This window comes from Cryptosporidium muris, genomic scaffold, assembly GCF_000006515.1.
Source record: "Cryptosporidium muris RN66 scf_1106632373407 genomic scaffold, whole genome shotgun sequence".
Lineage (NCBI taxonomy): Eukaryota > Apicomplexa > Conoidasida > Eucoccidiorida > Cryptosporidiidae > Cryptosporidium > Cryptosporidium muris.
The window spans coordinates 950,438-963,326 of NW_002196572.1; the positions used below are offsets into that span (position 1 = coordinate 950,438).

Below are 12,889 nucleotides of genomic sequence, written 5' to 3' on the forward strand. Positions count from 1 at the left end.
ATATGGTAAAAAGTAATTTCAGGATGCAGAATTTCAAAGAGAATTTGTATTACAATATAATTTGTTCAATAACTATAATGTCTAAATTTTAGGCTTATTTAAAATATTATTTAGGTATTTTTATAATCTCAAATATACAAGAAATATTTGTAGTTTTCTGAGGAGAAAAAAGAAGAAAAAAGTAATATTTAGTGTATATTAAATATAATATAATAAGTAAATAGCAATTTTTAATAGAATAATCAAAATGTCTTTGTTGATCTATAGAATTACATTACTACTTTTGTAGGGTTTCGTCACGTACCCGCAATACTACTAGGTTTGTTTTCTAATAGTAGGCTAGGATAGCTACCAACTAGTCTATAATACTTAAATTCTGTATGGAAGTCCATAATGCTTTTAATTAATAGATAAAATGAATATTAATGCATGGCTTCACTTGAGTTTATTTTTATTATTTGGTGCACTTTCAATAGCTTCACTTTATAATTTGATGAGTGAAGATGATCTACCAAGTTTAATCGACGCAGAAATTTTGTACTTGGATACAAGCATTAGTGAATCATTAAGAATGGATATTGACAATTTGTCAGGAAATAATCAAGGACAAATAAGGGATATATCAGTAATGACTAGTACAAAAAAGAGTAAGAATCAACCACAATTGTGGAATGCAATAAAACGAAGAGTTGCCAAATGGCAAGATATTCACAATGAAAATATAAGTAATAATACAGAAAGTAATTTTGGTATGGACTTGTATCAAAATAATTTTATGAAGCTTGATATACAAGACTATGGTCATAATATTATATTGATGCCAAGTACATATAGCAATCGTTTTAAGAAAGTATTCAAAAAATTAACAAGAATATTTCAACATAATTTAATATATAGCAAAATTTCTACTTCTGGAAATAGTAAATTTCAGAATAGTTTAGAGAATATAGAGACGGAAATTCTTAATTTTAATGAATACTTAAATAATAAGACAAGTGAATTTTTTACAATAGATGAATGTACCGTAGAAAGAAAATCACAATGTATTTTGAGGGTTGACAAAGACTATCGCTATGTTTATTTATTTGTATTAACTAGGAATGGCTACTCAAATAAAAATTTGAATGGTGCCACCTCGGATAATGAGAATAAATCAACAATGAGAATCTATAGGAAATCATTAAGAGAAGTTTTAGCTTTTTCAACGATAAAATTATTAACTTCTTCAATTTCTAATGATCCTTCAATTTTTCCCCCTAATATTATTACTGAATTAATATCTTATAATACAATGAATTATCCTAATCGAAATTATAATCAAACAGCTCCCTTTACAAGGTTTCTATGGGATTTATATGTTTCTGAAGCAGATGAACACTTTTTTCAACAATATAGAGAATTGGAGTATAGCTATCTTAAGAAATTTAAAAATTTGAATTATTCTGAATTAAGAAAATATACTAACTATAGATATTCGAAATCAGGAGTTTTTGAGAATAGTAAAATTTTATTAAAAAATGAGTCAATTGCCTTTGAAAGTGTTGATAATTTCTTAAGGCAACTTTCTTTTATTTGCAAATCTAGGGAATTTTCACTGGCTTGTGATATTTTGCTAAATATAGATTCTCAAAATTTAAATAATAAGAAAATTTTTGATGAAGATATTTCAAAATTATTTAATAATATAGAACAAAAATCATCAAATATTATAGTAAGTATATCTGCATGGCTAGCAAGATTTTCTGATGAGGACCTTCTTAAAGTACATGAAGATAAGGCAGTAAAAATAATGTATCAAAATTACTTAAATACTAAAATTCAACTTAGGCTTCTTCTATATCTATTTGAAAGGCGTAATAGTAATTTAGAAGTTGGTAATTCTGGAAGACTGAAACTCTTATTTAAAAATCTTATATCATTATACCGATGGATGGTGAGATTATTTTGGAGTTATCAAGAGTTAGCTAAGAGCCTTATTTTGTATAATTATACTATATGTGAAAATATCTTTTTAAAGCTAATTTACAGGCTAAAAAGAAGCTTTATTACTAGAATATATAAGTGGCTTGTATATTTATCAGATTTATCAATATATGATGATGTAATAAGTGAATTTGAACAATCTATTGTTTTATCAAATTCCTTTTATAATAGATGTACTGCTTCAATAAAAATATTTGAAAATAAAATTATGGGTGTATGCCCAATATACTATGGAAATAATGAGCAAACATCTGGAATTTATAAAGATTATGTAAAGTGTTTTCCTAGTAGTTGGTTGATACAACTTAGTAATTTTAAACTATATGAAGGCTTATCTATTAAAATTCTTCGGTATCTTGGGTGGATCCTAAATCTTAATTATTTTTTACGTTGGACCCACAAGGGTATTGGACGACATATAAGATTTGATATATCATCAGAATCAGATTCAATCAAAACTGGCTCTGATTATAAGAATGACCCTGTAGTATTGCTATATGATTTAATTTATTTTCTATCTAGATCAAAATGCAACAATGATAAGAAGTGGGAAATGATAATGGAGAGATCTATTGAAAGTCAACAAGTTACTATGTATGTAGACAAGTCAACACTGAAAACTGCTATTGTATATAGAAAGATTGTAGACCAGTCAGCTCAGTGGTTTTTATCTATGTATAATATTTACAATGAAAAGGGAGAAGTTAATAATGGTACTCATTTAAATAATCATATGCTCTTCAGATTTCCAGGTAATACGGATGTAACTGCGTTTTCAATGGGATCACGAAGAATATATTATAGTAGACACAGTGATATATTCACCTTCAGAAGAACTGTAACATACGACATGCTTAGAGATATATATGAAAAATCATTAAGTAACACTACATGTAGAAATACAAATGGGATTCTTATTGAAGAATCATGCCTGGTACCAGAACTACCTATTGAGACAGATGGACCAAAAGTAAATAGATCTAATAGTTTTTCTTCAGATATTATTCTATTACAATCTTTTAATTTCTCAAGTAAAATAGGAGCAAGCTCTATTAATACTAAAAGTCCTGATATTCCAAATTCATCAATAAAGAATGAGTTACTTGATCAGGAATCTGTGTTAGCAATTCAGATTGAATCTAACAAAGTTGGACTTGTACATCATATTAAGACATTCCATCTTGATGAGTCAAAGTCTTCAATAAATACTGTTTGGTATGAAAGTTATCCATTAATAAGGCATATGTTTATTTTCCCTAAATCCATTTCTACAGATAAATTACAATTCATTGAATATTCTGATAACTGTGAAGATTTATCATCTTGCCTATATACTAAATCAAAAAATAGAGTTTATAGTGCAAATGATGATAGAGTTGTACGATATCCTCTACTTGATATTACTAGAGATTTTGGTTATATTGTTTATGCCTACCTGTTTTTTATAGGAGCTGTAAATCTAAAAGGAAATACAAATACCAAATCTAAATCTCTTATTGAATTATCCCAAGCAAATTTTAATGCATCACAATATGATGCAATTTTAAAAGATAGCAAAATTTCACGTGTATTTGACAAATATTGGTCATATACAAAAGATTTATCATCAATAGCCATATCTCATGATGGAAGAGCTGTAGCAATGATAACAGAACATAGAAGATTATTTGTTCAAATTCAAAGACAAAATAGATGGATGCAACCTTATGAACTAAAACCAATTCCATATGAACATCAAGATCTTAGTAAATCTTCAGCTATTAAAAGAAGAATTATTGATGTTTCCTTTTTACCAATTAATTCATTTGGTAGAGATGATTGTCAAAATATTACTGATAAATGGTCTAATCCTATATATCTTCTTGTGTTATATGAAGGAGGACACCTATCACTTATGAGAATTCGGCCACAAAGAACTGGATGGTTTTGGATAGATTTAGGCTATGAGTATAGAATTATTCTAATGCAAGTTTTATTTTACACGTGTCTTATTTTTTGGGACAGACTGAAGAAATGTCTAAATTCAGATGAGGCTGAAAGATGCGAAACTGGAAATCTTGAAAATACAAATAACAGAACTATTAACTAATCCAACATTTCTTCCTATAATTAACAAGAATAAATTAAAGAGAAAAAGATACTTCATTAATTCTACAAATATTTACATATAATTCTTACTATTAGATATATAAGTGTACATGAATAATTGTAAAAATAATACATTTTACTAAATAATAGTACTATAGATATATCCCTATGCTATTTATTTATTCAATTTATGTTCAAACTTTCCAATCAAAACCATTTTAGAAGGATCAGTTGGTCTTTGTCTTTGACAATGTGTTATTAATCTCTTAAACATTTGAATATATTTGCGTGTTGTTTCATCATTCAAAACGTGAGCTATATGTGATGAAAAGATTTTTGTACGACTTGCTCTTTCATGAATACCAACCATTGTAACCCCCATTGGCCATGGAGCATTTCCAATAGCCAATTCTATGTATTTATCATGAGCTTTAATGTATTCACGTGAACAACAATATTGTACTATTTCATAAAGCTTATCTAAAACTTCTTTGTCCATTTGAGACTCTGATCTTAATAATCTTATTAATGGCTTCAGATCTCTCTCAGTCTGGTAATATTGAGCTGATTCTTGTTTTCCCTTATTACTTTCAGCTTCTTCAATACTTCTATTTTTTAATTGTTTTTTCAACTCTTCCAATTGAATTGAAATCCAACGCAATACAAATTCACCTTTAGATTCATTGTTCTCTTGCTTAATATCTTCACTAACAATACTTATCTCTTCTTCTTTATCATTATTTACTGAATAAAGTGGCATCCTTGTTCCTAAACCTTCTAAATATGTATTTTGTTGCCCAATCTTTAATTCAATATTTGCTTGTCCTCTTAACTCAGCCTTACGGAGCCTATTATATCTAGCTTCATCACTTTCCCCAAATAATGTTGCAGGCTCATTTAAAAGCCTTAAATGATATATTACGTCAAACTTACTAGGTATTGTCTTAGTAGTTTTGTTATATTCATCTAGTACATCTAAATATTCATTATCTTTTTTCCGTTCCTTAACTTCAATACTGATTTCATCCTCTATATCATCTGATAACTTTCTCTTTGCATCTATTTCTTTTTGTTTTTTTAAAAGCTCTTCCTCTTCTATCTTACGTAATTTACCACGAGATATCCAGCTCTTCTTGCCTATAATAATAAAAGTAAAATAGTATTAATTAATATAGTCATACAATTCCTCTATATTAATGGATTAAAATATTTCAGCATACCTAATTTGTCACTAATCTCCTTTTTTTTTGAATGTATTAAAGCCTCGAGATTATCCATAAAGTATTAATTTTAGCATTATTACTATTTACTTTAACAAGTCAAAAAAGTCCTAATAACTGTTTTTGGCGCATGCGGGTCATAACGATATTTAAGGCGCGTAAGCAGCGGCTATTACAATTTATTGTCGTCCCAAGCCTCCTTTTGACAAAAAGGTGTGTTAACAAAAACACATGTATTAAAAATGCAGTAAAAGTGTAACAAATATTTAACAATATATTTAAGTTTCATTATTAAATTAAAGATAATATTTATATATAAATAAAATGAGATTCTTTATATATCTATTAGTACTGGGTATTATACTAATTTTGGAGATATGTCCTACTGTTTGTCAAATTAAACCAAAACCATATCCAGAAAGAAGTGTTGAACCATATTTATCACAATCAGGTTCACCATATGGAGATAATGTTGATTCTCCACAACCAACACCACCATATTATGAAACTCTATGGGGTGCATCATCAAATCCCCCTGTAGTAACTCAGTGTCAATTTATATTCCCAATTACAATAACAATTGGAAATTTAAATATAACAGATCCAGTTTCAGTTGAATTTTCTTGCAATCAAAATTTAATTAATGGAACATCTCAAATTAATACTCAATATGGACCTTTGTCGATTAGTAATTCTGCTACAATATTACCAGTATGTAATGCATTCACAGAAATATTAAATAATATATCTCCAACTGCTATTCAAACTTATACATATACAAATCTAACATATTATGTAACTGGTGAAATGATTCAAAGCTTATTTCCTTATTTTACAAGCTCAGAGTATAGTATAAATGGAACAAGCTCATATGATTGGTTATCGCTTCATGTGTACAGTGAAACTTGGTATAATTTACCATCAGTATTTAATTTAGCTCCCCTATTTAATACAACTGTTACATTACCAATAATATACAAGGTTTTTTTACCTGAATATATTCTTCCAAAAGATATCGTAATAGGAACAAAAGGTGAACATTATTATGTTAATGGATTTAACATTACAATAGCTGATTTATCAAATACTACTGCAAACTCAAAAAATTCAATGTGGATACCACCTAAAACAGGTTTAGCTGGTTTTTTACCTGTAATAACTCCAGTATATCAGATGAAAGTTGTACCTTATTATAATAACGTAACAGCCGTATTTAATAAAGCAGCTGTTACATGGGGCTATACAAATATACCATATACTGTAACACCTGCTCGAGTGATCCCTCCAACAAGACTTCCTGTAGAATTAGAAAAAAATTGTTCAAATAGTTTTGTATTTTATTATCCAACAGCTCCATATTCTTTGGGAGCAACAATTAAGAACTCAAGTTTTCCAGGTGATTTAACCTATCTTCAAAAAAATAATTCAAGAAGTTTATTTCAACGTAATACCCTCCAAACATATAGCTTTTTTAACAAATATATTGTAATGAATCCTCCAAATATTACTGGAATATTAAATAATACAGGTCCTCCATTTACTATTATTGAAAATAATTTTATTGGTGGCTGTTTTTATAATGGTACATATCCATTAGTTCCTTCAATTGATAACTATGGTTTTACAAACACTGGTTATTGCTCTTCACAAATTTTTAATAATAGTGTAAAATATAAAACTCCTTATTATCCACCTCCTCTTAATTTTAAAGGATATTTTCAATCTGCACTTGATCAACCAGGCCTGATAACTAATATACTTCAAACTGTATCATATATAGGATTAGGCACACCAAATCAAAATAAAAATGACTATTATAAAAGAATAGTAGGACAATATCCAGGTGTATCTATAGTCAATCAATTATTTTATGGTATATTTATTCAAGGTCCTCGTATAATTTGGCCAACCTCTTATTTTTTTAACCCTACTAAAACAATTACACCTGGTGGATCATTTTATGCTATATCTCAACAGTATATTGAAAGAATGTATGGTTCTTATAATACATTGGGTGCAGGATCAGGATGTAGAGGTGCTAGGTTTATACCTTTACCTGTTGAAATGACAGATGTATCTGTTAAATGGCAATGTTATACAACAAAAAAACCAGTTACTCAAATATATGGTGCAACAACCCTAAAAGATCAAGCATTTGAAATATGTATGAATATAACTAAAGACAGTCCTTTAGTAAATTGTGTATTAAATGAAACTCAGATACCATATACACTTCAAAATAGTTCATCTACTACAACTTTATGGAGTACAAGTATAACTAATGGCCATTATTCTGAAACTACACCATTATTATTTATTCAAAATACTACTACTCCAATGACAGTATATGGATATTCAGAAATAGGATGGTGGGTTGAATCAATTACATATCCTAATAATTATCCTCAGTGGTTCTTAAAAGCTCAAACATGTGCATATTTATCAGAACTTCCAATGTTTCCTACTTCTATACCCCAAGTATTTCTTATAGAATCTGTAGTAAATCCTTGGGATCATATACAAAGTTCTCATTATTTTGGAACTATACCATTTTTAAATACTAACAAAACATTTAGTGTTCAAATTCAAATAAATGATTCAAATTTTTTTACAGATCTTCAAACTATGATTATATTTACATCATATTTAGTTTGCGATGGATATAATACAATGAAACTTACAACTATTCCAAATAAACTCCAAGCTTCATATATGATACCTCCAAATAAGGTTACAATATCTGCTATAATTAAACCATATTCATTATTTGCTGATCAAAATATAAATTGCTTTATTGTTTTCTATGCAATTCCATCATCTATGAATACTTCAATTAATCCTATAAGTTTTGGATCATTAGCTAATCAAATTCCAACATCACCTCCTAAAGGTATTGGACAATTTTTATATTATATAAGTGCTGATATGCCTCCTCATTTAGGAACTGTGAAAGTCTTAAGTCCTAATGTAAATTCATCATCTATTAGTGATACTAATTATATTTGGATATCTCAATTAGCATTCCCTACGCAAGTACAATCTTCATTCTTCCCAACAATAGGATTAATAGCTTCATCAGATCCTATCATATCCTCATCATCAAAAATACTAATACTTGGGGATAGTCTGCAATTACTTCAACAATCAATAAGGCTTCCATCAATAGTACCTATTTGGTATATTTTTGTCAGAGGTTTAACACCATCTAATAGTGGATGCTTAATACCATGTGATATATCAGTTAAACAAAATTATATTACACCATATTGTACATATAATAATACTCAGATTGGACCTATATGCCCATCAGTTCAAATTAAAATGAATCCATATGATTCTAATCAACAAATTCAAGATTTAATTGCAGTTGCAACTCATGAAATTACATATTTAAATTTAATTGATGCTTTACAAATTGGTATTGCCTTATTTTCACAGCCTATTACACAAAATCTTGTATGGGACACTTATTATGATATATTATTTAAAATGCTTATAGAAGAACAACAAACTCCAACAGCAGCAGATTTCTCAGCATCTAAATTGATGGTTTTTAATATTATTAATTTAATATTACAAACAGCCTATGATAATCCAGAAAGTAATATTGATACTCTTAGACCATTTATTACAATTGCAAACAATACACTTAATGCAGAATGTGCCAATAATCCTGGTTTCAAATTTTTACTACTTGAAACAATAGATCTTTTAGCAGCTACTAATGGATGGAATTTTTTCAATGATAATAAGCAATATCAAAAAATATTATTCTATTTAACACAAGCAGTTGGAAATAGACTTTCTTTCTTTAGTGGACCTGGTGATTCATTCCAATGGTTAGGACCAAAATCTAATCTGCAATTTAATTCTCAAACAATATCTCCTATACAATTAGAATCTGGAATTAAAGTGGGATCTTTAAAAATTCCTTCTATAAAATTAATAAATACCATCAAATATCACTTGATACAATCTATTTTTATGCAAATGAATCCAAAATTCTATAATGAAGGTTATGTTGATTCATATTGGATACCTTCATGTCCAAATAATACATTAACTTTTGCAGTTACTACTATACCATCTACTGCTATAAGTAATATTATTAATAATGTGGCACCTACAAATAAATATGTTGAAATAACTGTTGCATCAGCAGCTGTATATGTTTGCTCAATTGATTATACAATTTCAAATTTGCCATCACCTGTATCATTTACTGTAGAACTTAATTTAGCAGTACCTACAAATACTACTCAGTTACAATGTGCTGTTCTCGTAGATAACTATTGGTCTACTCAACAATGTGAAACTTACCAAATTAATTCTTCTTCAATATTAAGTGAAGTTAAAATACAATGCCAATGTTCTGCTATTAGTGAATATGCTTTAGTAGGAAATATTTCTTTAGCACAAAAATTACCAATTATTGTGAATCCATGGTATGGATTCTCAAATAAGCTAAAAAATATCTTACCAAATGTTACAAATCTTACTAGTCAAGTTTCTCGTGCTCATTCAGGATTTATTTATATTGAAGGTGAATCATCAATACCAACAATATCTAAAGATACTAATACTACTGCTAAAGCTGGAAAATTTGTATCTAGTTTAAGAAACACAGATAATAATAAGACAATAATATTAGGTATAAATGAAGAACAAATAGATACAGCTAAGGGGACTACTATTGAATATGGTTTCATGTATTCGTGGGAGCCATCACCAAATTCAAATATTACAACTCTTAAATCTTAAAAAGTATAAAATTTTATAATATCTAATAAATATCTGCTCTATAAGAAAAAAACTGAAAATCTATATCATACATATTTATAAAATAATAGATCTTTTTAAGAAATATTAACCTTAATATCTAGTTCAAACTTGAAATGTTTAATGTATTGTATGACTAATTTTAATAAAATTGAAAATATAAGCGTGAATTTTTTTATTTTTTATTTTTTTCATGTAATGACACATCATAGCTACTTTAGATATTTAATTTTTTTTGAAAAAAAAAACAGCCTATCTTGTTATTTAATAAATTTTGTGTAAATTAAAAATTACAAATATTTATTAATAAGATTTCAATTCTTCCTTATTATACATATTACTAGTATACCTAATTATTTTAAATTACGTTTATCTAAATATTTCAAAACATATTAGGTTGCAAATATTATAAAAAATTTATTGTACATATCCTAGCTTATTTTATTTTTAATCCCAAACAAGTAATTTAGTAAAAATACTCCACAATAAGCAAAAATAAAAATGATCTAATATAATGTTATCTATAAAAATCATTTTTAATAATAATATAACCTTAATCAATTAATTAATACCCAATTCTGATTTGAAAAAAAGATTTAATATTGTTAATAATCTAAAATTTTAAAGTAATATATTTGGTATAGTAAATGGGAAAATAAAAGCTACAGATAATTTAGGATTTACTAACCATAAAATTATTGAAAATAAAATATATGTAAAGAAAATTAAGTTACAAGGTGTCTTATAGTGAAGTCTGCAATTAAAAATATTAAAATAATAAAATTACCTAATCAAGTAAAAATATTATCTCGAACTTTTAAATGCATTATATTAGAATATATCAATTTTAATATATATATATATATATATATATAGGAAATCAATTAAATATGAAATAATAAACTTTTTTAATAAATTTGGGAAGACGTAGATAAGTAGTATAAAAGATCACACAACACACAATGTACTTATTTACTTTCAATTATTACTATTAAGGGCCTTCAATTTTAAAACTATTGATAATAAGTTATCTTTAAGGAGGTATTTTATAATTTATTTATGGGTTATTTAATATATATATTATTTATTTCACTAAATTACTTGGATTATACATTTGCAGCTGAAAATTTACCACAAATTCCAACTTCACTACAAATTCCAACTTCACTACAAATTCCAACTTCACTACAAATTTCAAGTCCACCGCAAACTCCAAGTTCACAAAGTCCAGGTTCACTGGAAAGTCCAGGTTCACTGGAAACTCCAAGTTCACAAATTTCAGATTTTTTTGAAGTAACTGTCACAGATGTTCAAGATTTTCCAAAACCTTTGATTGGCCATTTCTTAATAGGTGTCAATGAAATAGACTTGTTTACAAAGAATCCAAGATTTCTTAAAACAGAGCTATGGTTTCATCATAGAAATTTAGAGAGAAAATATATTGGACTTTGGTATTTAATATTTGATTTTTTTTATCACAATAAAAAATCTCAAGATAAATTTGAACTTGCATTTGTTAAAGCTTCTACACAAATGAGTGCTATGAGAAACAAAGCATATCCATATAATCCACCTATAGTTAAGAAGGCCATTCATTGTCAACATGTATTTAAAGTGCTAAAAATTCAAAAATGCGACAATACTCTTAATTTTATGATCTACTTGATATCATTAACATATGGACTAAGTAGTTATATTCAGAAAGCTATTGTTTTACTATTTGTTATATTTTGTACTAATTCCGTATTTTTTGGTCTAGATATGAAAAAGAGAGTTGACGAGTTTCTTGGTAATAAAAATCTTAGGGACTTTCTAACTGCTGAATCACATGAATCATTAACTCGGTATATTACTCAATGTAATAATGGATCTCCAAGATTATTTACAGAAAGAGGCTCAACTTTAGTATCACATAACTTATCAATACCATTCATATTTCCTATCAGATCACCACAAACATTTGGAAATTTAAGTTGTCTAGCAATGATCGAATTATATAGATCAGGAGTTTCCGATTCTTTTGAATTTCCGTCATTTTTACTTTTTTTCTTACCTAGAATGCAATCTGCAAGTTTATCTCTTCTAATTCTATACTTACTAATGGAAGTTTCTTCACTTGAAGGATCTTATCATACTGGCATACGTTATTTTTTTACAAATTCTGGTCTTAGGGAAAGATCATTAGAAAATATCTCAAAAAAATTTAGTGTAAATTTGAATGGTTTTTTATATGGATTTCTAGGATGCATAGTAAATTATGAAAGAAGTGAAATGTTACCAGGTGCAGAAGAACTTAATTTACCAGAGGCCAGGAAGTATGTCGAATCGATTAGAAATAAAAAGTGAGTCATTATTTTTTGTTTAGATATGTGTATTTTGAAATAAATAGAACTTCAAGAATTTTTGGTTTAAAGTTTAATGGTTTTTTATATGAATTTCTAGACCATATAGTAAGTAAAATATGAACGTCATCAGATGTCAGGAGGCATATCAACTCAATTAGAAAAATTGAGTTGTGTTATCAATTTAACCTAAATAATAAATTTTGAATATTTTCTTAATATTGAAGTTTTTGATATTTTGATTTAATGAACTAATGATACCATTTTAAGTAATAAATATATTTATTTGTTTAATGCTTCATTTTAAGTGATGTTTTTCAAGATATTGTTTAAAGGTTTTTAGAAAAATTAATAATTATATCGGTAATACTTTGTAGTTGGATTGATTTTTTTTAGATAAGCTAGATAGAAAGGAATTTAAATGTTTGATATGGTTTATTATTTTATTAAGTTGAAATTAAGAAATTTACAATTTAT

The 12,889-nt window shown here is 27.2% G+C and overlaps 4 protein-coding genes across 4 annotated transcripts, besides 15 other annotated features; 3 read left to right on the top strand and 1 right to left on the bottom strand.

Annotated features, from left to right (window-relative positions):
- Nucleotides 1-194: 194 nt before the first annotated feature.
- Nucleotides 195-216: a sequence feature (AT_rich).
- A 199-nt stretch (nt 217-415) lies between these two features.
- CMU_019630 (uncharacterized protein) lies at nt 416-4,072 on the top strand (the record flags this gene model as incomplete). The annotated part of the gene is made up of 1 exon (XM_002140519.1): nt 416-4,072. The coding sequence occupies one exon, from the start codon at nt 416-418 to the stop codon at nt 4,070-4,072; it is 3,657 nt and encodes a 1,218-aa protein (XP_002140555.1).
- Nucleotides 1,629-1,687: a sequence feature (AT_rich).
- A 174-nt stretch (nt 4,073-4,246) lies between the features above and the next one.
- On the bottom strand, nt 4,247-5,349 carry CMU_019640 (pre-mRNA-splicing factor 18, putative; the record flags this gene model as incomplete). The annotated part of the gene is made up of 2 exons (XM_002140520.1): nt 4,247-5,208; nt 5,292-5,349. 2 exons carry the CDS (start codon nt 5,347-5,349, stop codon nt 4,247-4,249), a joined length of 1,020 nt encoding a protein of 339 aa, XP_002140556.1.
- Nucleotides 5,210-5,245: a sequence feature (AT_rich).
- Nucleotides 5,350-5,551: 202 nt separating the features above from the next.
- Nucleotides 5,552-5,617: a sequence feature (AT_rich).
- Nucleotides 5,616-10,052, top strand: CMU_019650 (uncharacterized protein; the record flags this gene model as incomplete). Its single annotated transcript, XM_002140521.1, has 1 exon — nt 5,616-10,052. The coding sequence occupies one exon, from the start codon at nt 5,616-5,618 to the stop codon at nt 10,050-10,052; it is 4,437 nt and encodes a 1,478-aa protein (XP_002140557.1).
- Nucleotides 8,842-8,867: a sequence feature (AT_rich).
- Nucleotides 10,049-10,085: a sequence feature (AT_rich).
- A 153-nt stretch (nt 10,086-10,238) lies between these two features.
- Nucleotides 10,239-10,262: a sequence feature (AT_rich).
- A 68-nt stretch (nt 10,263-10,330) lies between these two features.
- Nucleotides 10,331-10,380: a sequence feature (AT_rich).
- Nucleotides 10,381-10,471: 91 nt separating this feature from the next.
- Nucleotides 10,472-10,492: a sequence feature (AT_rich).
- A 69-nt stretch (nt 10,493-10,561) lies between these two features.
- Nucleotides 10,562-10,621: a sequence feature (AT_rich).
- A 35-nt stretch (nt 10,622-10,656) lies between these two features.
- Nucleotides 10,657-10,707: a sequence feature (AT_rich).
- A 121-nt stretch (nt 10,708-10,828) lies between these two features.
- Nucleotides 10,829-10,856: a sequence feature (AT_rich).
- A 64-nt stretch (nt 10,857-10,920) lies between these two features.
- Nucleotides 10,921-10,945: a microsatellite.
- A 7-nt stretch (nt 10,946-10,952) lies between these two features.
- Nucleotides 10,953-10,989: a sequence feature (AT_rich).
- A 123-nt stretch (nt 10,990-11,112) lies between these two features.
- Nucleotides 11,113-11,160: a sequence feature (AT_rich).
- On the top strand, nt 11,130-12,416 carry CMU_019660 (uncharacterized protein; the record flags this gene model as incomplete). Its single annotated transcript, XM_002140522.1, has 1 exon — nt 11,130-12,416. One exon carries the CDS (start codon nt 11,130-11,132, stop codon nt 12,414-12,416), a length of 1,287 nt encoding a protein of 428 aa, XP_002140558.1.
- Nucleotides 12,417-12,889: the final 473 nt, after the last annotated feature.